Source organism: Cervus canadensis, chromosome 7 (genome assembly GCF_019320065.1).
Source record: "Cervus canadensis isolate Bull #8, Minnesota chromosome 7, ASM1932006v1, whole genome shotgun sequence".
NCBI classification, from domain to species: domain Eukaryota; kingdom Metazoa; phylum Chordata; class Mammalia; order Artiodactyla; family Cervidae; genus Cervus; species Cervus canadensis.
Genome location: NC_057392.1, coordinates 37209221 through 37234622, shown reverse-complemented (window position 1 = coordinate 37234622; position 25402 = coordinate 37209221). Strand labels below are relative to the sequence as shown.

At 42.5% G+C, this 25402-nt stretch overlaps 1 protein-coding gene across 1 annotated transcript in view; it reads right to left on the bottom strand.

The window, feature by feature from the left end:
* GAP43 (growth associated protein 43) overlaps positions 1-25402 on the bottom strand; it is a 96950-nt gene that overhangs the window by 36931 nt on the left and 34617 nt on the right. The window contains exon 2 of the mRNA XM_043474962.1: positions 1770-2379. Within this exon, the coding sequence (XP_043330897.1) occupies positions 1770-2379 (610 nt within the window). The remainder of the gene's footprint in view (positions 1-1769; positions 2380-25402) is intronic.

Sequence of the window (25402 nt, the reverse complement as noted above, 5' to 3'; positions counted from 1 at the left end):
GTCTTTACTTACAACTTCAGAAAACCCAGTTTAAAAATATGATCTGAGCAGTGTCAAATATTTTCTATATTTAAATCATAATCAATTTCTAAGATGTATGAAAATTACCTAACAGATAGTCTATCATATGCAACGTGACTTCCAGCCATCATGTCTAAGGCTGGAACTTACATCTCAAGAATAGTTAACAAGGTTTGTCTTGCTGAGTAAATTAAAACCAAAACCATCATTATCACATGCCTTACCTTTTCCAGGGAAATATTCCCATCTTCTTAACCTCAAGCTGTGGCCCCTGGGGCAGATATGTAGTTAGAATAAAGATTTAAAATGAGTCACTGGTAGAAAGAGATGTGCATTTTATCTGAAGTTAGAGGACGCTAATAACAATAATGGTTAATACACTCTGGGTTCTTACTCACAGAATTTAGGGAGTAAGATAAAAGACATAGAACTGAAAATATCTAGAATAATCTTGTGCCATCCTGCAGTATCTAATGTGGAGAAGTGGATATCATGGCAAATGTCCAATAATTACTTTCTCAATCTAACGGTCAGATGGCAAGACATTTCCGAGAGCATCCTTGTGGACTAGGTCCTTTCCCAAAGGTACACTGTGGTCCAGTCCAAATCTGGGTTCTTAGACACAACATGCATTAAATCACTAAATCTTGAAAGAGTAAACCCAACTTTTTCAACAGGCACAGAAGTAAGTTTATCTTTAAGATTTGGGGCTGAAAGATATTTATGTGTCATACCAGGCCAGAGAAAGACTTCGGAAACTGTTGACCTCCTTCACCACTGTGGATGTGCTGGGGTGAGGGGCAGGTCATGTTGAGGGGTGAAGTTCCCTTAAATTTATCTTGCACTGGGAAAGCCCTATTCCAATACTTCACAGGCTCTTTGGGCAGTAATAGTGAAAAAACTCCAAGTTAGAGCTCCAAACCAAAGAGAATCTAGTACCTTTTTATAAGCAGAGTCAACCCTCAATCATGTATGCGTATGGTAGAAAGTAGTATCTTCAATAATAAAATGATAATTTATGTTTGACTTCACAACATGTTCTATATTTGGGAGTTTTCTTTTGTTTTTGGCAAGATCAACAGACTTATTTTCCTAATTAGTTTGACCCCGATTAATGTTCCGATTAACATTCTCTGAGCATGCATACACATATGCACACTATTCACCAATTGATGGTGGGGAGAATGCCCAGAAACATATTGTGGGACAGGGAAAGGTGGTCTGAGATTATGTTTTTGCTGCTGGCAATTCACAAACTACATCATCTGAATCAATAGGGAGTTGGCTGCATTTATACCAGGCATTTCCTAGAGCCAGATAATCACATTAGCTAATTCCCATCCATAAAATATGTGTAGTCTCAGTAATAACTTATTAAACGAAGTCTACCCTATACACAGAATGTTGTTGTTGTTTTTTTCCCCCCAACCAGGATTACCTAGCTTTACTCTTTATGCCAATTCAATTAACAAGGCAACTGCCAGACTGTCTAGTACCGGCTGCTACACAGACCTGCCTGAGTTCTCGCTCAGGCTTGGAGATACTTGGGAATGTAAGCGGCCAGAGTTAGCTCTAAGTCCTGTCACTTTGGGGAATTCAGCGCAGCTTCCTTTGATTGCCTGAAAAAAACCTTCTAGAATCTTCCCCCCTCCCTTGATGGCACAGGTGGCCTGGCTTTCCGGATCGGCCGCCTGCCCGCGTCCTGCCATCCCTGCCCACCTTGGCGTCTGACCCTGGAGGTCGCTCACCTATCTTCTCCTCGGCTTGGCTGCTCTCCGCAGTCTCCGTTGGAGGCTGGGCTGTTGCCATGGCAGCAGCATCCTCTGCAGCAGGGGTGGTGGCGGCAGCAGCAGTGACAGCAGCAGGCACGTCGGCTTGTTTAGGCTCCTCCTTGGCCGGCGCATCTTCGGCCTTGGAGGACGGCGAGTTGTCAGTGGAAGCTTTAGTGGCACTTTCTGTCTCAGCAGAGCCGGCCTTCTCCTCCGAGGGGGCAGGAGCCTGGGGGTCTGCCTGCTCTGTGGAAGCAGCTGGGGCGCCCTCCCCCTTCTTCTCCTCGGAAGGAGTTTCGCCGGCTTTGCCGGTCTTCTCCTCGGGCTTGGGGCCGGCGCCTGGGGCCGCTTCCGCGGGAGTGGAGCCTTCTCCTTCCTTCTTCTCCGTGCCTTCGGCGACGGCGGCTTCATCCTTCTCATTTGCCTCCGCCTCGGCGGCTGGGGCATCACCCTTCTTCTCTCCTTTGAGCTTTTTCCTCGTTATGTGTCCACGGAAGCTAGCCTGAATTTTGGTTGCGGCCTTATGAGCTTTATCTTCTGGTTTGATGCCATCTTGTTCAATCTTTTGGTCCTCATCATTTTTTTCAACCTTTACAGAAAAAAGGGGGGAAAAAAGAGATGGAACAATGTTCTTTTCCTTCAAATCACAGCATTCAACACATATTTATTGAATGACTTATTTTGTGCTAGGCACCATACTTGGAGTTAAGAAATCAGCAGTACTCTGGAAATTCAAACCATGCCTCCTTTCTTTCCCTGGTAAAGAACTTAGGAGAGAACACATTATTTTATAGAAAAATTAGTGTCCTTTTGGCCTTCCAGAATCATTGGTATTATTTTATCTGTCGTTCTTTTCCTAACTCAGTGTCTCTCCTTGACCAAACTTAAATCAGCCTTTTTGTAGATGTACTTTGGAAATTCAAGTCACACCCACCCTAGGTTTTCATCGAAGAGCTCTGAAAGATGTTGATTTTTCAGGTTTTTGTGAGAGACTCTGTGAAAAACTTTATGATTTAAAAAAGTATTGTGGGAGTCTATTTGTTTCCTCAACATTTCAAGCTTGGTAAGGAAACCAGTAGGTTTGGGGCAAAGAGTATGTTAAAGGTTTAAACAGGAAATTCCATGAGGGTCTTATATAAAATGCAGATGAGTTCCAGGGCTCTGTGAGGTTTGTTCAGGATTTGAGAATTCAAAATGCTAGTCACAAAATAACATCCACTTCCTTCTGTGTGTGGTCCAGCATCAGTAATGAACATACCAGGCCTTCAAGGTTTGAATTCAGAAAATGGTCATTAATCTTGAGTTCTTTTTAAAAAGAAAGAGTAGAAAACACAGCTTCCACTTTTGAAACAGTGGCATATATTCACTAAATCACAATTTCTTATTCTCAAAGCAATTTAAACTTAAAATTAGTTTTATATTATCATCAATAGAGCCATCTTAGTACTGAAGGCAAGAGACTAGAAAGTGAACTTTTTACCACTTGATCAGGTTAAAGCATAACATAGGCTGCAAATAACTTTTTTCCACATGGAAATTGAATCAGAGGAGAGGAATAAAAGGTATAGTCATGAAAAGAAACGCCTAGCAAGTGAGTACTCAGAATTCTCTATAGTGTCATTGCCCACCATGCTGTCCCTGTGTGGTTACTTTTAGTTCCCATATAACCATTCTACTAGTTTCAGGTGTACAACATAGTGATTCAGTATTTGTATATATTGCAAAATAATCACCACAATAAATTAGCTTTTGTGAATACTCTCTTAGGCAATGGGGAAATACAGCAGTGAACAATGCAGCAAAAGACCATTAATTAGAGAATGCTGATCATGTACCAAGTCCTCTGCTTGGCCCCAATCTCGACCTTGGCCTGACCTTGGCCTTTGCTCCAGTTTAGGATGCAAATCACAGCAGGCCAACATGATGCATGTTTTCCACCTGTCATACCAGTTCTGTCCCAGTGACCCAGATCCTGTTCATCATGATGTAGACCTGACATTCTTCAGACAAGCATATGGGCCTGTATTGCTTAGGTCCATCAACATGCTCATGGGTATACAAAGGCAGTTTTGAAAATAAACTGCCTCTGAGAGTAAAAGCAGGATGGATAAATTTCCAGTAAAACTCAAGGCAAGTTTTTCTTTTTCTTCAATTAACTGCACATGTATTCACACAGAGAATGAAGGTGTGCACGACAGCTCTTTGCAGGGGCCTCCTCTGCTTCCTCCTCCCAGTGCCATGCTGCCACACTGCTCAGTGCTCGGATGCATACCACCTTCCCGCTCTCCTGCTGCTCTTGAGGACTCCTACTGGGGCACACACAGCACAATCTGGGGCACGGGAGCAGCTGTCCCTGCCAGGAGCCCTCTGCTCAGAGATGGAAGCATAACCCTGTTAAATTAACAGTTGTGAATGGAGCATGCAGCCAAGATGTTGTTAATTTATTTTACTCTATCTTGAATTTTCTGAATGAGGCACCATCTTATGTGATAGGACATCTGCACTTGGGCCTTGATGCCAAATGGTTCTTTAATACAAGTATTGGTACTCATGAAAGTAAATAAGCCAAATATTTGAGTAGGCAAGTGGGGATAAAAGACCCTCTGGTGACTCAAGAAAACTGCACCACCCTTTACTCTTTAAGAACATAAAAGAAAAGAGATAAACTCTTAAAACTTTGGAAAATATAAAAAGAAGGAAGTTAAGTCTGAATGATAAAAAGAAGATACTTTACAAGGAAGCTGAGTGTCTGAATGATATAAAGAAGATTACTCTATAAGGATGAAGGAAGAGTTCCTCTAAGTTCTTTTCACCTTCATCCCCAATCTGTTTTTCTCTCTTTGTCTCAATTTATCAAATCATCTGTCACTTTAACTTTCCAAATGATGAGGACTTAAGCTTCTGTGTACAGCCTTTGTGTTGAAATGACTATTTAGAAAGGCTTAAACTAGATGTGGGTGTGAAGATTGTGGGATCAGTCTCACCTGGACAATCCAGGAGTGGAAGGGGCACAAGACAGGAAGGGGTGGGTAGGAAGGGAGAGAATGTGGAAAAAAAACATGGTTAGCAGAGAAGTGAGACAACCCTACAAAAGCTGGGAACCCAGGAGGTAGATACACCCAAGGAAGTGCCCAAAGTACCACAACAGACATGCAGCTTCTCCAGGAGGAACTGCTGGGCCCCTTAATATCATTAGAGATTTAGGGGAGTTGGATTTTAGGAATTAAGTAGGAATAGACAACTAATACAAATTGTACAGATAGAGGGAAAGAGACAAAGACAATGAAGGAAGCGAAAGGGAATGGAAAGACAGGGGAAGGAAGAAGAGGAGGGGAATGGGGAGGAAGGTGGGGAAGGAAAACCAGCGTAAGATGAGGTCAGACTTAAATGACTGTACCGAGGCATCCAGAAATAAAAATATTTTAAATACAAACTGGACCTTAAGCCAGAAAATTCCGAAGTGTGCAAATTTCTTTGGTGCTTGTAATTAATTCCATGAATATGACAAACCCCAGGTTATTTTCTGGTAAATTTCCTTTCACAGTCCTAGAGGTAATAGCATTTGTAGTGTATTTTGCTGAGAGAGGAGACAAGGAGAGAAGGTTTCCCAAGACTGGCTGTGGGGGAAGCCGCAGAGCATCAGACCACATAGAACTTTGCTCAACTGAAAATAGAAGAGCTTGTCCCAAACAAGGAACATGTCAGCCCAGGAAACCAGAGATCACTCAGTACATTTAGCACAACTCTTTCAGCTTCTAATGGGGAAAGCTGTGCCCTGAAAATTTGCTTTAGTTGATACCATGAGTGAATCAGTCAGTGGTCTCATTTGTATTTGAACTTAGGTCCTCTCCCTTCCTACCCAACTCCAAGTCCAATTTTATTGCATCAGTGACCTCGAATAACTTAGTCTTTCTTGCAGACTGTCCATAAAGTGTCATGTCAACATCCTGGTTCATCTATTCATTTAACAACACTGAGTGCCTATGCTGGGCACCACAGACATACTAGTGAGCAGACAGAAACTGTGTCTGTCCACACAGGACTCTTTTTAAAATATACTTCTAGAAAATAACCTCATAGTATTTAGCAATCAGTGATTTCCCAGGAATTCAAGGAGACATCTGAACTTTCACCCGTCTATAAAGTAAGGATGGTAGGGTATATGTGCTCAGCCATGTCCAACTCTTTGCAACTCCATGGACTGTAGCCCGCTAGGCTTCTCTGTCCATTGAATTTTCCATGCAAGAATACTGGAGTAAGTTGCCATGCCCTCCTCCAGGGGATCGTCCCAACCCAGGGATCAAATGTCTCTTGCCTGTCCTGCATTGGCAAGAGAGTTCTTTACCACTATAACCACCACTGGGAAGCCCATAAAGTAAGGCCAATAGTCTAAATATGTCAGTTACAGATGGAGGAGGTCCAGATAAAAGGAGAGTCTGGTATTTAATGGCTAAAAAAAAGTCAGTTTATAGTTTTATTAAAATATTTATTTCTTAAACTCAGCTTGGCCACAAATAAGCTTTGTGCTGAGCTCTGATGAAATCCTCTCATTTTTACATGGAGATGTTGCTATCCATGAATTAATGAATGGGGACCTGCCAATGCAGTTCCTTACATGTAGGAGGAGGGTCATGTTGAGTCACCATGATTTTTTCAGAAATCTTCATTGTTATAGCTGAGAATTTGTACTGAAAAGTTCTTTGGGAGCACTGTAATTTGTGAGATCTTAAAGGAAACCAAGGTATGGAAAATGTTTACTTCTCAATGAAGGCTAAAGTCTTGGATGAATATTGGTTTGAAGGAGATGAAGGGAACCATTTCACTAACTTGCTGTTTTTGTTGTTGTTGGTTTAGTTACTAAGTCGTGTCTGACTCTTTTGTGACCCCATGGACTATAGCCTGTCAGGCTCCTCTGTCCATGGGATTTCCCAGGCTCTTGCCTGGAGAGGGTTGCCATTTCCTTCTCCAGGGGATCTTCTTGACCCAGGGATCAAACCCAATGGATTCTTTACCACTGAGCCACCAGGGAAGCTTACTCACTTGTTGGGATCTAGTCAAATTTTAAGGTCCATTGGGTGAAAGGGCAATACTTTTCATCACCATTTAAGAATCACAAATAAGAAAACCAGATAAAAGAAACAGGTATTTCATACCCAATAATAAGCTCTGGTTAATAATTTCCTTTTTCTCTGGGGGGAGAAGGAGTGGACAAATTAGGATTCAGTCTAAGATGTCCAAACATTTGCATTTGTTATGTTACAAGAGCTTTAGGCAAAAATCTATAAATGCTTAATTTTCAGAACTAAAATAACATCAGCCATTCAACTGGAACATTTCAATTCATTTAGCTTTTTGCAGTTATCACAGGAATACTTTAGCCTTCCAAATACAGAAAAATGTGGTCCTGTATCAACTTCTGCTAGCTCTTAACACTACAGTGATAATACTTTACATTATCTTTGAAACAGGATTGAATTTCAAATGCTTTTAAAAAGTTATTGATGTGCATCAGTTCTTATTTCTAAGAATATCTTTAGTAAACCAAAATATTTTCAATTTGATTGAGTGAAAGATATTTCCGAGAAGCCAAATTGAAGGGCCAGAGAGATCAGAACCAGAGTAAAGTGTGAATGGATCTGTACAAATCTAATAAATATCTACTTATGGCTCACTCTATTTTTGTTAATAATTTATTGAGGGAAAATTCACATAAGAAAATTTCACTCTGTTTTTTTATTTAGTTGGCTTTGAGCATAGTTGATAGCATGTACTTTAGGAGACATGTCCAAGTATTAAGGAAATCCCCAGTGGAGTTTCTGTACTTGCACTGAATCTAGTCAAAGATCAGAAATCCAGAGGATCACCCCTTATGGAAGAGTGAAAGCAGGATGGGCCAACCTTGTTCAGTTTTGTAGAGGAAATGTCTTCAGGTTTTCAGGTAGTTCTAGGAAAGAAGATGTCATTTAGAAGATGAATAGGCATAGCTCAGATATGGGGGTCTCTTAACACTCAATCTGGTTTGAAAGTCTTACTAAGGGTGTGAGGGGATGGCGAACAGGATGTAAATAAATGCAATGAAACTGTTGTGCTCCAGCCAACAAAGGCCATCATTTTTTTGAACTATGATCTTCAGTGCAATGAAGAATTCTCTTAGTTCCTAGACAGTTGGGGGCCCAGACATATGACAATTGGGCAATTCTCTGGGGGAACGTGAGACATCAAGATTGACTTTGCAGGCTTCCCCGGTGGCTCAGTGGTGAAGAATCTGCCTACCAGTGCAGGAGATGAGGGTTTGATTTGGGAAGATGCCACATGCCGTGGATCAATTAAGTCTGTGCACCACAACTATTGAGTCTGAGCTCTAGAACCCAGGAGGTACAGATACTGAGCCCACATGCTGTGACTACTGCACACCCTGTAGCCTGTGCTGGGAATAAGAGAAGCTCCTGCAGTGAGAAGTTCATGCAGTGCAACTAGAAAGTAGCCTCCATTTGCCATAACTAGAGAAAAGCCAGAGCAGTAATGAAGTCCCAGAACATTAAAAAATAAACAGAATAAAATTATTATATAAAAGAGAGAGAGAAATACACTAAGAGTATATCTGCCCCCTTTAAAAAAAAAAAAAAAAAAGAGCTACTTTGCAAATCCTGGCACAGTGGTAGTGAGGGAATTCTCTTTTCCTTTTCAGATGAAGCATGCAGCATAGCACTGCAGTTCCAGAGTGGTAATAAGTGGGTAAGAAATGCTCAGTGATTGACTGACTATGTGAAAAACCAAATAATCTCACAATGGAAACTGAAATAATAATGTGAACTTTTCAGATAATGGATACTGATGAAGATATGGGTCTTCACTCACTTTCATATATTATTTATTTAACATGTGCAGCCCAGCAACTTCCTAAAGAATATGAAGTGGCATATTCAACACAGTATAAAGCACTACTGGTGAAGAACTCAGTTTCCATTCAAAAGAGTTATCTTTTATTTTGTGTATGTATAACTCTATTTGTCCCACAAAGACAGATGGAGATGAAGCAAAGAGCATACTATAATTGGCACCTTCTAACAGACAAAAGTCAGCATACAAAAGTCTTTTTTTGCTTACAGATGAATCTCCAGTTTCTAGAATGGTGTCTAGCATATAGTAGGTGCTCAGTTAATATTTGTTGGATGAATTTAAAATTTGAAACTCAATTACTGCCATTTCAGAAAGATGATAAGCAAATTAATCTGGGATTAATTTTTTTGGTCAGTTTTTAATCATTTCCCAGTGATGGACTTCAAGAGCATCTGGCTAAGACAAGTATATGTTTGCCCAACACCTAACTGAATAACTGACTTCTTGCAGTGAGGTTGAACAAAGAATCCAATTATAGAAATGAAAGAGCAGGAATCAGACAAGTCACAAAACTATAGAAATGACATTGATAATAATTTAAAAAACACTTAGAAAGGGAAACAAATCTAGAAAAAAAGACAAACATATTCATCTTACCCACAGGTTATCTGGAATCATATCAATCAAATTATTTTTCTAATATATATCTCACCTCTTTATAAGTTAAACAGATGAAAATATTCCGGGAAGGTTGTTGGAGACTCTAGCCTTCCCTGTTAAGACTTAATCTGTATAATGAGCCAGCCCCATGGCCTAAGGTTGTAGGCTAGAGATGACTGGTCCCTTAGATATTCAAGGAAGGAAGCCCCCTTCTTCAAATGGGCACTGGGAAGAGGCCAGGGTTAAGACGAGGCATATACTTCTTCTGGTCTAAAAAATTAATGCTTTTGAATTATAGTCCTAGAGGAGACTCTTGAGAGTCCCTTGGACAGCAAAGAGATCAAACCTGTCAATCCTAAAGGAAATCAACCTTGAATACTCATTGGAAGGACTGATGCTGAAGCTCCAATACTTTGGCCACCTGATGCGAAGAGCCAACTCATTGGAAAAGACCTTGATGCTGAGAAAGATTGAGGGCAGGAGGAGAGATGGATGACAGAGAATGAGATAGTTGGATGGCATCTCCATTTCAATGGACTTGAGTCTGAGCAAACTCCAGGAGATAGTGAGGACAGGGAAGCCTGGTGTGCTCAGTCCATGGGGTTGCAAAGAGTTGGACATGACTTGGCAACTGAATAACAAATCTCTAAGGGCCCATGCTAGACAGAATAATTTGACTAAACTCTTTCAGAAAAAGAGTACTCTTTGGGTATGGTGAAAGAGGTATAAGTGAGCTAACTGAATCAAGGGTCAAAGTCAGTGATTCTCAAGCAAATGCCAGCTGAGAGTCAACTCTGAAAGGAAAGGGCTCCATGCTTGAGCAGCAGAAGCAGTCTCTGATGAGAGCTGCTGATTGCAGTTCTCTACCTTGGCTTCCCAGGTGGCTCAATGGTAAGGATTTTGCCTGCCAGTGTAAGAAATTTGGGTTCAATCCCTGGGTCAGAAAAATCCCCTGGAGCAGGAAATGGCAACGGCAACATACTCCAGTATTCTTTCCTGGGAAATCACATGGACAGAAGGAGCTTGGCAGATTACAGTTCATGGGGTCACAAAAGAGTCAGACATGACTTAGCGACTAAACAACAACAACAACCACCTCTACAAGTGATCACTACCTCTTAAGTGGCACACTGGAAGGAAGGAGAGGTGGACAAGGTGAGGAGATACCAAACCCTGCTCTAGGAGAAGTCTCTGTGCCTACTGTGGCCAATGAGCTGGGAACACAATAGAGGGACTCCTTATCAGGCTGCTGAAGTGGCTGAACTCACACACCAGATGATGAGTGGGACTGTGAGGCTTCCTCTGCCAACAAGTGACGAAAGAGGAGAGCAGATGGCAGCCAATACATCTGGGAAAAGACAGACAAGCCTGACTGGCAGACAGTCCCTTGTACCACTGCAGGTGAATTCCACCCAGTTGAGCATTCCCAAGAGCAAACCACACCCCAAGCTGCTGGAGAAGGTTCCCAGAGCCAACCAGAAGGAAAAGAAGCCCCAGAGCCCAGTGAACTTGACCAAAAGCTCTGCTTTCCTATCAGGTAAGATTCTGCAAAATGTCTCTGGTTCAGGAAATTAAAACACGATGAGATAAATATTCAATTAAATTGCCATATTCTTCCTACTATACTGACTAGTGATGACTGATTTATTCTTTTCTTAATTAAACTTCTTTCATTATGAAATGTAATTTACTACATTCTAAGTCAGCAGTACTGGATAAATTTTTTCCAGTGAACAGATGAGTGACAGAGACACTCCTCATTCACTCTGCTATATGTCCTTCCCCAGATAGTGTCACTGTTGGTCTACTCACCTGGTTTTTCCTTCTTTGTGCTTATATGCACCTGACATATATTTTTATCTCATTATTAACTGAATTGTCCCCTGGACTATAAAGCCTCTGGAAGCAGGGTTTGTCAGTTTTGTATAATCCTCAAAGCCTTGGTAGGTAAAACAGGGCTGGCACATGGTTGATGCCCCCAAAATATTTATTTGTGGTTGTTGTTAAGTGACTACATGCCATGCTGTGTTGGTGATCAAAGAGCATGTAAGTGGGCAGCACCCAGATAACTGACTGGGTGTCATTGCTTCTCTCTGGAAAACGAATGCTTGGGGTTTTGTCAAACTACTCCCCAGCAGCCATAGCTCTCTCTCCTCTTAATTTATAGGGAGCATACCACATATATAGTTAGTATTTAAATTCAGTTCTCATCAAAATCCTGTGAGGAAGACATCACTGTGTCTGCTTTATAATCAAGGTAAATGGGGAAACAGAAAGCTATTATCCAATGTCTAAAGACTGGGCTTGCCCTCAATCCCTGTCTTTGTTCAGTGCTTTAAAAAAAAACAAACAAAAAAAACTGTCTTTTAACAAATTATTTTATTTATTTATTTTTGGCTGTGCTGGGTCTTTTTTGCCGCACGGGCTTTTCTCTAGTTGCGGACAGCAGGGACCACTCTTATATCTGAGTGGTGAACAGGCTTCTCACTGCAGTGGCTCCTCTGGCTCAGTAGTTATGGTGCACGGGCTTAGTTGCTCCATGACATGTGGGATCTTCCCAGACCAGGAATCAAATCTGTGTCTTCTGCTTTGGCAGGTGGATTCTTTACCACTGAGCTACCAAGGAAGCCCTATTTAATGTTTTTTAAAATAGACTGTAGGAAGCCAATATTCCCTGGTGGTAAGAGCATAGGCTATACAGTTAGATATACGTAGGTTGAAATCTTGGCTCTGCCACTTAATTACCAGCTCCTCATCTTGGGCAAGTTAACCGCAGCTTCCTTACCTGTGAAAGTGAAAGTCACTCAGTCATGTCTGACTCTTTGCGACCTCATAGACTGTACAGTCCATGGAATTCTCCAGGCCAGAATACTGGAATGGGTAGCCGTTCCTTTCTCTAGGGGTTCTTCCCAACCCAGGGATCAAACCCAGGTGTCTTGCATTGCAGGCGGATTCTTTACCAGCTGAGCCACCAGGTAAGATGGAGGAATAACAGGGTTATCTCACTGGGTTGCTGTGAGCATTATATGAGTTAATATATATAAAGTACTTGGCACAGTCCCTGTTATATTGTACATTCTCAAAAAGGGACAATTAATTTTCCCATCATCGTCATTGTCATCATCACTCTCATCTCAATGTAATTTCTACATTACCATTAGACTGAGTCCATCACTGCTGGTATCCCCACCCAGGGAGGAGAGAGTCCAGATCCTTAAGTCTATAGTACTATCTATACTCAGAGGGAGAAACAAAAATCATCTAAAGTATGCCATAAAACTCAATCTAGTTCTTTCCTATCCTGGGAAGGGGGCAGATCTGTTTATACTGTCAAGGGTAAATCACAATCCCTCTCTCCTCACACACACCAATCCTCTTTAACTTTACCTGTGTCTAAACCAGCACACAATCCAGCGTCTTTGTGACGGAAATTCACTTAAACTAGAAGTGTGTTCATTCTCAAAATGTACCTTTTACCTGACACCCCTACCCCCATCCAACAACAACAGAAAAAATCTAATACAGCTCCTATTTCACATCTCTATCTCACTATCTGCCTATAGCTCTTCCACATCAGGAAAACAATTGCCCTGTAGGTTCTGAGAGCTCCTCTGTTTACTCATCCTTGGTGAAAGCTGTGAATGCAGCTGCCAGAAACTTTGTGGGAGGTTGGCTTAGGAGCATGTGGTCCTAAGGAGAGGGAGATCAAGATTTGGGGCTTCCAACTCGATCCAGTGCGTGCCCATTGGATATCAGTGAAGCTCCTCCAAGTGTCACTGTACCTAGTACACATTTAACATGTGTCATTAGGGTGCACGTCATTATGAAACATAGTTGACAAAGTATGGAAACTAACCTGAGATACTATTTGCTTTAAAAAAAAAAATGACAGTAAATTGAATTTATATATTTCAGGTTATGAAGTACTTTCCACCTCATAAAACTGTTCCTTGAGGAATTACAATGAAGTAGGCTAAGCAAGGGTGCTTTCCCCTTCATAAACAGAAGCAACTGAAACACAGATTGGTGAAAAGCCCAACAAATAGTAGAACAGATCTTAAACCTAGGTTTTCAATCTCCTTGCATTTTAAGGAACCTAACAGAATTCAATCTAAGAATTCAATACAAAATACTCCGAAAAAGAAGAGTCATTGAATAGTAGCAATGCTACTATTGCTACAGTAGCAATGCTAATATCAGCACTAAGACTACTTGAAGTACTTTATAATGAACAGAACTGGCCTACATTTTAGGTCTTATAACAGATGGTTCCAGAATTTCTGTATAGGAGGGATTAGGAGCAGGAACATGTTTGAAAGGGGGAAGTGGGTGATTTTTCTTGAAACTGCACCTGCACAGCAAGCATACTGCTTTGTACAACATGCTTATTTCTATGAGGCGACTAGTGGGATGATTTTGCAGGCACATTGCTATCTGTCAACAGTTATTTGCACATGCCTAAATAGTCTATATCAATCACAGGTATGTGATTGCCCATTTAGAACAGCACCTGAGAAATCTAAAGAAAAATAAAAAAGAACAACATGCTTTCTTTATGATTCTAGAAGATATGTTGTATTCTTTCATGTGTGGAAAAAACAAATGAATATTTTTGGTGAGGAGGGGTGGGGATGTCAGTTCAATGGCATACAGTTTCAAGACAAATAGACTTATTTCCATTTTAACTGAAATTCTATCCCCAAGCTGTTGGATAGTATAAGGGCAAACATACAAGACTCTAGAAAAATCCATAAATCATAACTGAATCTAAATTTGCTAATGTTGTTATTCTTGTCACTCTTCTTTACTTGCCCCTCCCTTTGTTTTTAGACATCAAATTCTCTTTAGGTCACCAGGCACTGAATTCACTGATTAGATATTCCCTGGCATGGCTTTTGGCTCAAACAATTCATGTTCAAATCCTGGTTTAGCCATGGTTTAAATATATGACCTGTAATAAATGACTTAATTTCTTCAGAATTTAGCTTCTATATCCACCATATAGATACTAACATTTACTGTGCAGACTTTCTTGAGGAAAGAAAGAAAGAAAACAGTTTTCTTCTTGAGGAAGAAAGAAAACAGTATTTGTAAAATGTCTGGTATTTAAAAACTCAATAAATAATTGCCTGGAAGAAGACAATACAAGTGAGTGAAAGTTGCTACTTTCTGGAGACTAAGGATTAGGTGCATTATAGTTTTCTGTCTCTGATCGATTATGGAGGAATTTTTTAGGGTTATGCATATTTCATAAAAATAACAAATGCTTCTCTCAAAAAGCCTCTTTAAAGGTACTATAAAATACCCTCTGAGGGTACTTTATTCTAATAATAAATTGAAGAATTATATAGTACCATGTGCCAACTACTCTTCTAGGCACTTTATTATATGTTGTAAATATAAAAATAGAGTTATTAAATTTAATTTTATAGGTGAAGGGGCTTAGGCACAGGGGCATTAAATAACTTGCTCAAAATCACAAGCTAGTAAGTAACAGAGCCAGGGTTTGAACTCAAAACTTCGCACAGTTGCAGGGGAGGTAAAACGACCCCAGGAGACACCAGCACTCACTGCATGCACTGTCTCCAGCCTCCCAGGCGAGGTGAAAAGTGGAGTGCTTGGTGGGAGAACCCAGAGCATGACGTGGTCATGGCCAGTGCCTGCCAAGGCTGAGCCAGTTACCAGTGTCTAAAAGAACAGGCTTCAGAGCTGTCACCCCAATTTCATAGTTCTCGTAAAATCGATTTACAACAGAAAAGTACAAATACATTTTTAAAGCAGGGGCTGTGGTATTGTGACCTCATCACCCTGGTGATGCTGTGACTCATTTTCCTTGTGAAGATTTTGACAGGGAAGGTTCACACTTAACGATGCTGAGAACAGCTCAGAGACCAGGTTTCCTATTAATTCTGAAAGCAAGAGAGAGAAAACACCAGAACAGAGGAAGCAATCTTGGGGGAAGTGTGAGGGGAGGCCCTCAGGTCAGGAATCAGGTCTATTTAATTAAATGAAAAAAGCAGATGAATAAACTGGAGTCACTCTTAATACTTATCAGAGGAAAGGGGCTGAGAGGGTGGGAAAGATTTATTCCAAAGTCTGAGGATTTAAATCCAGAGTCCCTGAGTTAAACATTACCTTTTTCTTGAACCAACTATTCCTGTTACTTGACTCACAATTGTACTGAAGCAGATAGAGAAATCTAGAACTATTCCATGGACATCATACTTGTTGCTCTGATTACATTCTCAAAAAAAATATACTATTTATGCCACACAACTTCTTGGAAGAAGAGTTTAGTGACAATGCTTATCATGGCACAAAGAATTAGCTTTGTGGTTCTACAAGAAGAAAACACCGCACCCTTTGAAGCCATCAAAGAGAAAATTCCCTCTTTTGTTGTTGAAACTAGGTAAGCAAATTCTCCAACTTCTAGATTAAACTAGATGAACCTACCTTCCAAAGATTTATGATAACCTGATCTTTGAGCCATAACAATTAGGCTGGATAACTGAGTAAAATTAAGGAGGTGGTGGGGCTTTCCTGGTGGCTCAGAGGGAAAAGAATCTGCCTGCAATGCAGGAGACCAGGGTTCGATCCCTGGATCAGGAAGATCCCCCGGAGAAAGGAATGGCAACCCATTCCAGTATTCTTGCCTGGAAAATTCCATGGACAGAGGAACCTGGTGGGCTGCAGCCCATAAACACAAAGAGTCGGACACAACTTAGCAACTAACACTTCTATTACTACTAAGGAGGTATTAAGTCTGATTCTGAAGTCTTGAAGTAATGAAAATTACTTTCTCTTCTTGATGCAGAGACAACTATGAAATGTTGCATAACCTTCCGTTGTAACCCAAAGTGTCACACAGAACCCCAGGTTCATGTCTAGCACTGTGAAACTCTAAAAAACAGGGAGTTTTACAGACATGTCCTAATGTGGGGAAGCCTTGGAGATTGTCCTGAACTCCAGAATTCCAGGAAGGTAGGATGATGCAACCACTCTTCCCACAATTCTGATTTACTCATCAGAAATCAATGATACTCCACGTCAGCTCAGGACTGCACCCAAGACTACGAATAAAAGATTCCCAGGGCAATTCATTAGCCATCTCTCCCCATGATTGGGGCAACTCAATGGCTCTAGGTTAGAATAATCCCCTAGTTTCTCCAAAAACCAAAGGCATAGTAAAAGCAAAACCTGGTACTTGCCTGGTACCTCCATAGCCTCTAGTGAGTGAGTGCAAATCAGCCTGGCTGTGCACCCCAGAAATATACAACAGAAAGTTTAAATTACCGTGGAGAACTGAGGTAATAATGGCATAGTTGGTGGCAGTAGCGGAGTGGGTGTACAGGAAAGACATAGACAAAAGTTCTCTTTTTATCAATGTCTGATATTCCACCTTTGAGCATTATTCTCTTATTTTAAGTTTTAAAACAGACACTAAAAGCAAACACTGTAGAAGCTTTCTTAATTGGTCTGATTTCCACACTGTGCTACATGTTTTATGAGATTAAGCTAAAATAAGAGTTATGGTTTCATCATTACATGCCCCCCAACATACAGTTCTTTAGATATTCCCATTACTTAGCAAGCAAGAAGATATGTATTGCTTTAGCATTTGAGAAATTCATGGAATGGACCCAGTCTGCCCTACCTGCTTCTCTCACAAGCACACCCTTTACTGTAGCCAAGTAGGTCCACGTGCGGCTCACTGAACATGCTCCTCACCCCCATAATTCTATGAGCTCACTAACAATGTGGCTTTCCACAGACATCTACCTTATGTGTCTTTTGAAACTCCAAACACCTGTCAAAATTCGGTCCAATATTCACCTTGACTGAAGAGTTTTCTTGCACCCTCCTAGATGGGCAGTTCAGAGGCCAGCAAAATTTTTTCTGCAAAGGGCCAGGTAGTAAATATTTTTGGCTCTCTGAGACGTGAGGTTTTTGTCACAATCACTCAATTTTGTCACAATTCTGTCGTATAGCAGCTATAGCTGCTACCTAAATCAATGAGCATGACTGTGTTCCAATAAAACTTTATTTACGGACAGTGAAATTTGGACTTTACATCATTGTAAGGGATCATGATATATCCCTTCCCAGGTGGTGCTAGTGGTAAAGAACCCACCTGCGAATGCAGGAAACACAGGAGACTTGGGTTCAATCCCTGAGTTGGGAAGATCAGCCTACAGTCTGTGGGGTTGCAAAGGGTTGGACAGATTGAAATGACTTACCACACACGTGAAATATCATTATTCTTGATTTTCTGTCAACCATTAAAAAATGTAGAAATCATTCTTAGCTTGAAGGTTTCTTTGCTAATTTCTGGGGCAGGGCTTACCTTTATGTTAAACTCCACAGGCTTCTCACTGAAAATCGCTGCTTACTCCCTGAGTTCTGTGACTTCACTCACAATTTGGCCCTCATCAAATATCTGTCTGCATATCTATGTATCTATCTATCATTTTTTCATTGTAGTAGTCGATGTACTTACTTTTCAAACTCTCCATTACTATGTAAACTCTCTGAGGACAGGAATATTATCTTAACAATAGAGGCTACTCCATTGAGGCTACTCAATAGAGATTGGGATTTATGGTAAAAAAAAAATATTGATCTTCATCCCCATTTTGGACACAGAGCTCCAAAAACCTTTGGAATTTCCTGTGATGAGAGCAATAAAGGTGTCTTTTGTTATATTAATGAAGTGACTGCTTGAGGGTCTGGGGGAGACTGGTTGCCAGCAAAACCAGCCACATGATTCGAGGGTTGGGGTTTTTGTCCCACCCTCTGACCAGCTGAAAGGCTAGAAGGTCTGGAGGTTGAATCAGTCAACAATGGCCAGTGATTTCATCAATTATGTCTGTGTCATGAAGCTTCCATAAAAAACTCAAAACAGGGCGTGGTTCACTACCTGCGGAGACTTAAGGACTGTGTCCTTTCCTATGCCTTGCCTTAGGCCTCTCTTCCGTCAGGCTGTTCTTGAGTTATACATTCTGTTATAATAAACTGGCGAACTAGTGAGTAAAGGAGCTTCCTTAGTCCTGGAAGCCATGTGTGTGCGTGTGTGCTCAGTTATGTCTGACTCTTTGCAACTCCATGGACTATAGCCCACAAAGCTCCTCTGTCCATGGGATTTCCCAGGCAAGAATACTGAAGTGGGTTGCCTTTTCCTTCTCTAGGGGTTCTTCCTGACTCAGGGATCGAACCTGGGTCTCCTCTGTCTCCTGCATTGGCAGTGGACTAGGATTCTTTACCACTGCACCCACCTGGGCTTCCCTAGCTCAGCTGGTAGAGAATCTGCCTGCAATGCAGGACACCTGGGTTCGATTCCTGGGTCGGAATCAACCCAGGCAGGGGCAGGCCTGTGAGCTCGCAGCACGCCAGCTGCACTCTCAGAACAGGGAAATTCCCCTGGAGAAGGTATAGGCTACCCACTCCAGTATTCTTGGGCTTTCCTGGTGGCTCAGATGGTAAAGAATCTGCCCGTAATGAGGGAGACCTGGGTTTGATCCCTGGGTTGGGAAGATCCCCTGGCAGAGGGCATGGCAATCCACTCCAGTATTCTTGCCTGGAGAATTCCATGGACAGAGGAGCCTAGTGGGCTATAGCCCATGGGGTTGCAAAAAGTCAGACATAATTGAACGACTAAGCACAGCAGAGCACCCACCTGGGAAGCTGCTCTAGAAAATTAATCAAATCCAAGGAGAGGGTCATGGGAATCTCAATTTATAGCCAGTCTGTAAGAGGTACTAGTAATAACATGGACTTGCAATTGGATCCTGAGTCGAAGGGTTGTTGGAACCTCTGATTAAGTAGCCAATCAGTCAGAAGCACAGGCAACAACCAGGGCTTGTGACTGGTATCTGAGGTGGAGAGTGTCTTTCAGGACTGAGCATTTACCAGTGGAATCTGCTGTCTCTGGGTAGATGGTGGTGGAATTGAATTGATTGTAGGATACATAGCTGGCATCTGGGGAATGGCTGTTGGTGTGGGACAACCCCTCCACTGCCACTTTGGAATTGGGTTCAGGACCCTAATTTTAGAGGCTGACATTTATTGATCACTTTGCTAAGGCACTGAGCTAAAGGTTTTACATGGAAAATCTTGTAACAAATGCATGAGGCAGGTATTATGATAATTATAATGTATGAGATAAGTGATATTTTTTACAGATGACAAAACTATACTTGGGGAGGTTCCATATTTAATAAGTATAGTGCTCTGATTTGATTATTTAGGCAGTCAGACTCCAGAGCTCATCCTCTCTACCACTCTAGCCCTGTTTCACATAGTAAGGCCTTAATACAAGTCTGGTGAATGTGTGTTGTAGTTTGGATTAAATTGTTTCTTTCCTGAGAATAGTTGATAATAAGACTGAAAAAATTGACAGAGCAACTTAAAGAGCCACAGCAGAGGACGTCAGAGGCAGGTAAGCTTCATAGAAGGGAGACATGAGAAGTGGGTGCCACTGAAGCTGAACTGCTTTATTATTATATGTTTTTTCTTGCCACACTGCAAGGCATGTGGGATCTTAATCCCCCTACCAGGGATCAAACCCAGTACCCCTTGCATTGGAAGCACGAGGTCTTAACCACTGGACCACTAGGGAAGTCCTAAGCTTGCCTACCTTCAAAGAGTCCTGCCCTGTCATTGCTCAAGCTGTTTGCTCAGCTCAGAGGGCGCACAGAGGCACGCAGACCTGAATCTGGGTACGACAGCTCAAGAAATGCAAGGTAGAAGCGATCTCTGGGGAAATGCACAAAGAGACCTGCTGAACCCCAGGGTTAGGGTCAGGCCTGTGAGCTTGCAGCACGCCAGCTGCATTCCCAGAAGGAGAGAAATGTGCTGCAGCTGGGAGGCCACTTGTGCGAGAGAAAAAAGACTTTTTTTTTAACCATCAGAATTGAGCGCATTGCTTAAGTGTAAGAGGTTTTGTGGAAGCAACTTAGATGGTGCTAAGTCACTAGACAAAAGATCACACCCTCTAGCTCAAGTCCCTGTCTCTAGGGGCTCTTTCTAACAGTCTCAGGTCTGGGTGAGGACAGAGCAGTGAAAGGCATCCTGATCAGCTGAGGGAGCACAGTGACCTGGTAACAGGAAAAACAAGGGCTCCTGAATCCCCAGGGCTGTTCTATCAGTGAGAAAGGAAAGGCAAGGAGGAAAGATGCTGGCTGCTGTTCTGCCGCTCAATACATGGAGTGACCGCGTCCACGATTCCAAGAGCTAGGTTCCCCCTCCCGCCGTCCCCCCACGCCCCGCAAGATCTATTCATCAGGATCTGCATTCTCATGAATCTTTTGCACATCACCGTGTAAAAGGTACTGGCCTATGGTGCTCAGACTAAACACACCTGTCCTGGAAGAGCCACAGTTCCTTTTGAATATTTCTTCAAACGAAAAGTACAATTTCAGAGATGCCTCTGTTATGGAATTCAGAGAAATAAGAAGCAGCAGATAAATCAGCTAAAGCCATGAATTTGCAACCAGGAGACCAGTGTGTAAATCTGACATGTCCCATTCCACTGTAACCCCATAGAAGTTTCTGTTTCTCTGGGCCTCGGTTTCTGTGTCTGTACGCTGAGGGGGTTGACTAGGAGAGTCAAGACTCAAACAGTCAAAGTATCAAAGTCCTAATTGTGATACCACTCAGGGCCTTGTGGAGCACCTGGGCACAGGGCCTTTCTGTGTCCCCTATTTCTTAGATTATAGGAAACAGCCTTCCTTCAGCTTCCATGACCTTCCCTGAGTCCCACTGGGCAGATTCAAGCACTTGTTAATTAGGGAAGGGAGGGGATGCAAAATCAGGGAGAAAACAGTCAAGTGCAGCCTTGGGGTAACGTCCTGTTGCCCCATCAAGGGATTGTTGTTCTTCATTTGCTAAGTCATGTCCAACTTTGCAACCCCATGGACTGTAGCCCACCAGGCTCCTCTGTCCATGGGATTTCCCAGGCAAGAATACAGGAGTGGGCTGCCATTTCCTTTTCAAGGGGATCTTCCCAACCCAAGGATAGAACCCAGGTCTCCTGCTTGACAGAGGGATTCTTTACCACTGAGCCACCTGAGAAGCCCTAGTCAAGGGATAAACACAACAGGATCTTTGAGCTATTTTGCAGATACTGAAGCCCACTCCAGGTGGGAGAAGTTAATGATTAAAGATGATATGCTGCCCACAAGCATGTAGACCCCAGATCAGCTGGACCTGAAGGCTGATGATATTGACTTCTACTTGCCTCATCACCAACCCAACAGAAGAATGTCCACAAGCTGACCAAGCCATCTTTGAACCATTACTATAAAACTTGTCACTATCTTCCCCAAGTGGGGACACATGGTTTTAGGGCATGGGCCTGCTGTGTCCCCCTTTGCCTGCCTTTTCTACTTTACCCACAATCTGTCTGTCTCCAAGATTTGATTTGGCACCAGTGTATAGAAAAGTGAGCTTTCAGCATCAACTGTGTGCAAATGTATATGTGTTCCATTTTTTTCTATTTTCCTAAAAAAGAAAGCCTCAGAGAAGTTTCCTGTGATCTAATCTTACTCTGAAATGGACAGGGTCTCCCCCATACACATTAACATCAACTGTTACTTACCTTTTAAAATGAGTTATGTAGTACATTGAACATATCATGAGACAGATAATTTTGAAAAGTACCAGTCCCCAGAGAGAATCATCAAAGTGAATGAGCACAGAATTTGTCCACTGGCCAGGACCCCATGTGCCGAGACTCTTGATTCTAACACATTTCAAGATGCCTTTACTTGCATGCTCTGTGAATCAGCAAATGACCTCCCTCATTTGGAAAACAGACACCATCTTCCTTTTAGCACCTAATTCAAACTCTCTCAGAATGCAAGAACACATCTTTTATCAGTCAGCAAAATGTTGAGCACCAAAGAATTGATGCTTTTGAACTGTGGTGTTGGAGAAGACTCTTGAGAGTCCCTTGGACTGCAAGGAGATCCAACCAGTCCATCCTGAAGTAGATCGGTCCTAGGTGTTCATTGGGAGGACTGATGTTGAAGCTGAAACTCCAATACTTTGGCCACCTGATGCGAAGAACTGACTCATTGGAAAAGACTCGGATGCTGGGAAAGATTGAAGGCAGGAGGAGAAGGGGACGACAGAGGATGAGGTGGTTGGATGGCATCACCGGCTCAATGGACATGAATTTGAGCGAACTCCAGGAGCTGGTGATGGACAAGGAGGCCTGGCTTGCTGCAGCCCATGGGGTAGCAAAGAGTCAGACATGACTGAGCAACTGAACTGAAAAAGCTGCACCTTCCCCAAAGGCCTTTGTGTGAGAGAGCAAAGCCTTCTAAAGGAACGCCTTACTTGACAATTTTTAAAGCCAACTTGTCCATCTGTATGGAAAATCTGAATGAAATCTACTGTCCTAGTTGGGGAAAAAGAAATCCAAGACTGCTAAAAATAAATAAACAAGATATGCAAAATACTCATCCACTGCCGCAGTTGGCTTCAACCTATTTAAACATGAAAAAGAGGTCAGAACACAGGGAGAGAAAGCTCTAACTCCCCTCAGCTTCAGGCCCTCATCTCTTGCAAATGGAGTTGATTTTCCTTCCTCTGCAGCTCATTCATCTTCCCAGGTCAAGATGAAGCCACTCCTGCCCAGGGTGCTAGGTCAGCAAACTGAAACTTAAGATAATTTTTGTGTCCCTGTAAATGATCCATGTGACCAGAAACACAGTGTAACCAGCTCTATACTTATTTCTTTCTTATTTTTTATCGTATAAAAGCATCCTGACTTCTGCCCCATTTTACAGGTGCCCGGACCCTTGAGACCAGAGACTGCAGGCCTCGTGAAGCGTTTTTTTTTTTTTCTCCTGAAGTGTTGAATAAAGTTCGTTTATATCACCTTAATTGTCTTTTAAAGTCATTTTAAAAAATGTTTAATGAATGAAAAATGCATGCTGATGCCATGATTCCAGACTAAGAGACAATCTCATAGTATAAATTTCGCCACATCTAGAGAAAGTGTCTCACTTCTTCCCACCTGCTCCATTTACCATCCTTCCCCCATCCCCATCCCCATCCCCACCCAAAAGTAACTCATTTGCAGTTGTCTGTGGAGCTTGTGTTTCATCCTGGGAAATGGAACGCTCAAGTGAGGAAATGTGGAAAGAAACAGGTGCCAACAGCCAGAGCAGTGCTAACCTGCTCCTTGCAGCCCCCAAACTAGGGAAAACCGGGAGGGACAGGAATGAGACTCGCAATTGACCCAGCTTTCTCTCTTCTGCCTTGCTCACAAGCTGTGTAACCTAGATGTGACTGGGGGCTCTGTCCCTGGTAAGCTGGGCGGCTGTGCCGCTGCCGGCAGACTGACAAGGGCAAAGGAGGAGCCGAGCCGGCGCAGCGCCCCTCGCGCTGCCCAGCCACCAAAGAGCCTGGGGCGCCGGCTGATGCTTTTGTCATCTCAGCGGCTGAAAGACGCAATTATTTCCCCAGGAGAGTTTGTGAATGCTCGTTCAGTTCAGTTCAGTTCAGTCGCGCAGTCGTGTCCGACTCTTTGCGACCCCACGAATCGCAGCACGCCAAGCCTCCCTGTCCATCACCAAATTCTCCTTAAGATAAAACAAAACTCCCCAATCTCCCGGGGGCGCTGGAATTCTCTCCCGAGGTTTGGGGTATTGGAGGAGGGGGTCGGAGCCACGCCCTGAGGTCCCCAGGGTGCCATCGGCCCGGCCACGCCCGCAGCCAAGGATGAAGATGTAGGGAGGGGCTGATGAAGAGAAACAAAGGGATGAGGTCACCCTAAAGAGAGGCCGGAGGAAACGCCTAAGGGAGGAAAAAATGAGACGGGAAGAGTGACTATGGGACGGAAACCGGAGTCGAAATGCAGGGGGAAGGAGGGGCTGGGAGACAAAGGCTGAGTGGTTCTTAGAAGAGAGACCTAGCTGTCAGCTGTCTGTGCTCGACAGAAACCGGGGAGAGACACAAATCAGGCCCTGCTCTGCTTAGGGAAAATAAGAAGGTTTGCTTAAACCACTTCCGCTGCTTTTCAGAGTGTTGTGCCACAGCTCCCATGGTTTGTGTCAATTCTTTGAGATGATAGATAATTTTTTTTTTTTTTTTTTAAATTCTGAGATGGTCTAAGATAGGGCTTCAGGATGTCCCTGATTGTGAAGTAACATGCCTTGTACTTTGTTTATATGATTATTTTGCAGTTGGTTCCCTATAGCTTTTCTAAAAATGTCAGAGGTATCCAATACCCAAAAAAGGTTTAATGTTACTAGGCTTTGGAAGCACCGTGAAAAAGAAGCAAAACAAGCAAACAAATAGACACTGAAAACTCAGTAAGTCTACCTAAAATGCATATGATATCAAAGGTGAGGAATTCTGTAACACCTCTCTAGGTTAATCAGATTAATATAGTGCACTTAGTGAAGACAAACATTTTGAAAGCAAGAGGCCAAAGGCCAGTACATTTTTATTTGAGGGAAAACTGAAGGTTGGCTCATAGAAGACCAACAGGTGGGGTGGAAGAGAAACTAGGGGGCAGTCTTCCAGGTATGGGTAGGTTCCTGGAGAAAAAGAAGTACTGGCTTTGTCTATCTTTGGTTTTGTCTGAGCTGACATTGGGGCAAATAACCAGAGGAGAAAGCCTGTATTTCACTACCCAAGAAGAATATTAGCTAATATTCTAGGGCCATTCTTGTGCCATGAAACTAAAAGATGCTTGCTCCTTAGAAGAAAACCTATGACAAACCTAGATAGCATATTAAAGAACAGGGACATTACTTTGCCAACAAAGGTCCATGTAGTCAAAGTTATGGTTTATTCCAGTAGTCATGTATGGATGTGAGAGTTGGACCATAAAGAACTCTGAGCACCAAAGAATTGATGCTTTTGAACTGTGGTGTTGGAGAAGACTCTTGAGAGTCCTCTGAACTGCAAGGATATCAAACCAGTCAATCCTAAAGAAAATCAATCCTGAATGTTCACTGGAAGAACTGATGCTGAAGCCTAAGCTCCAATACTTTGGCCACCTGATGCAAAGAGCTGACTCTTGGAAAAGACTCGAATGCTGGGAAAGGTTGAAGGCAGGAGGAAAAGGGAACAAGGGAGGACAAGATGGTTGGATGGCA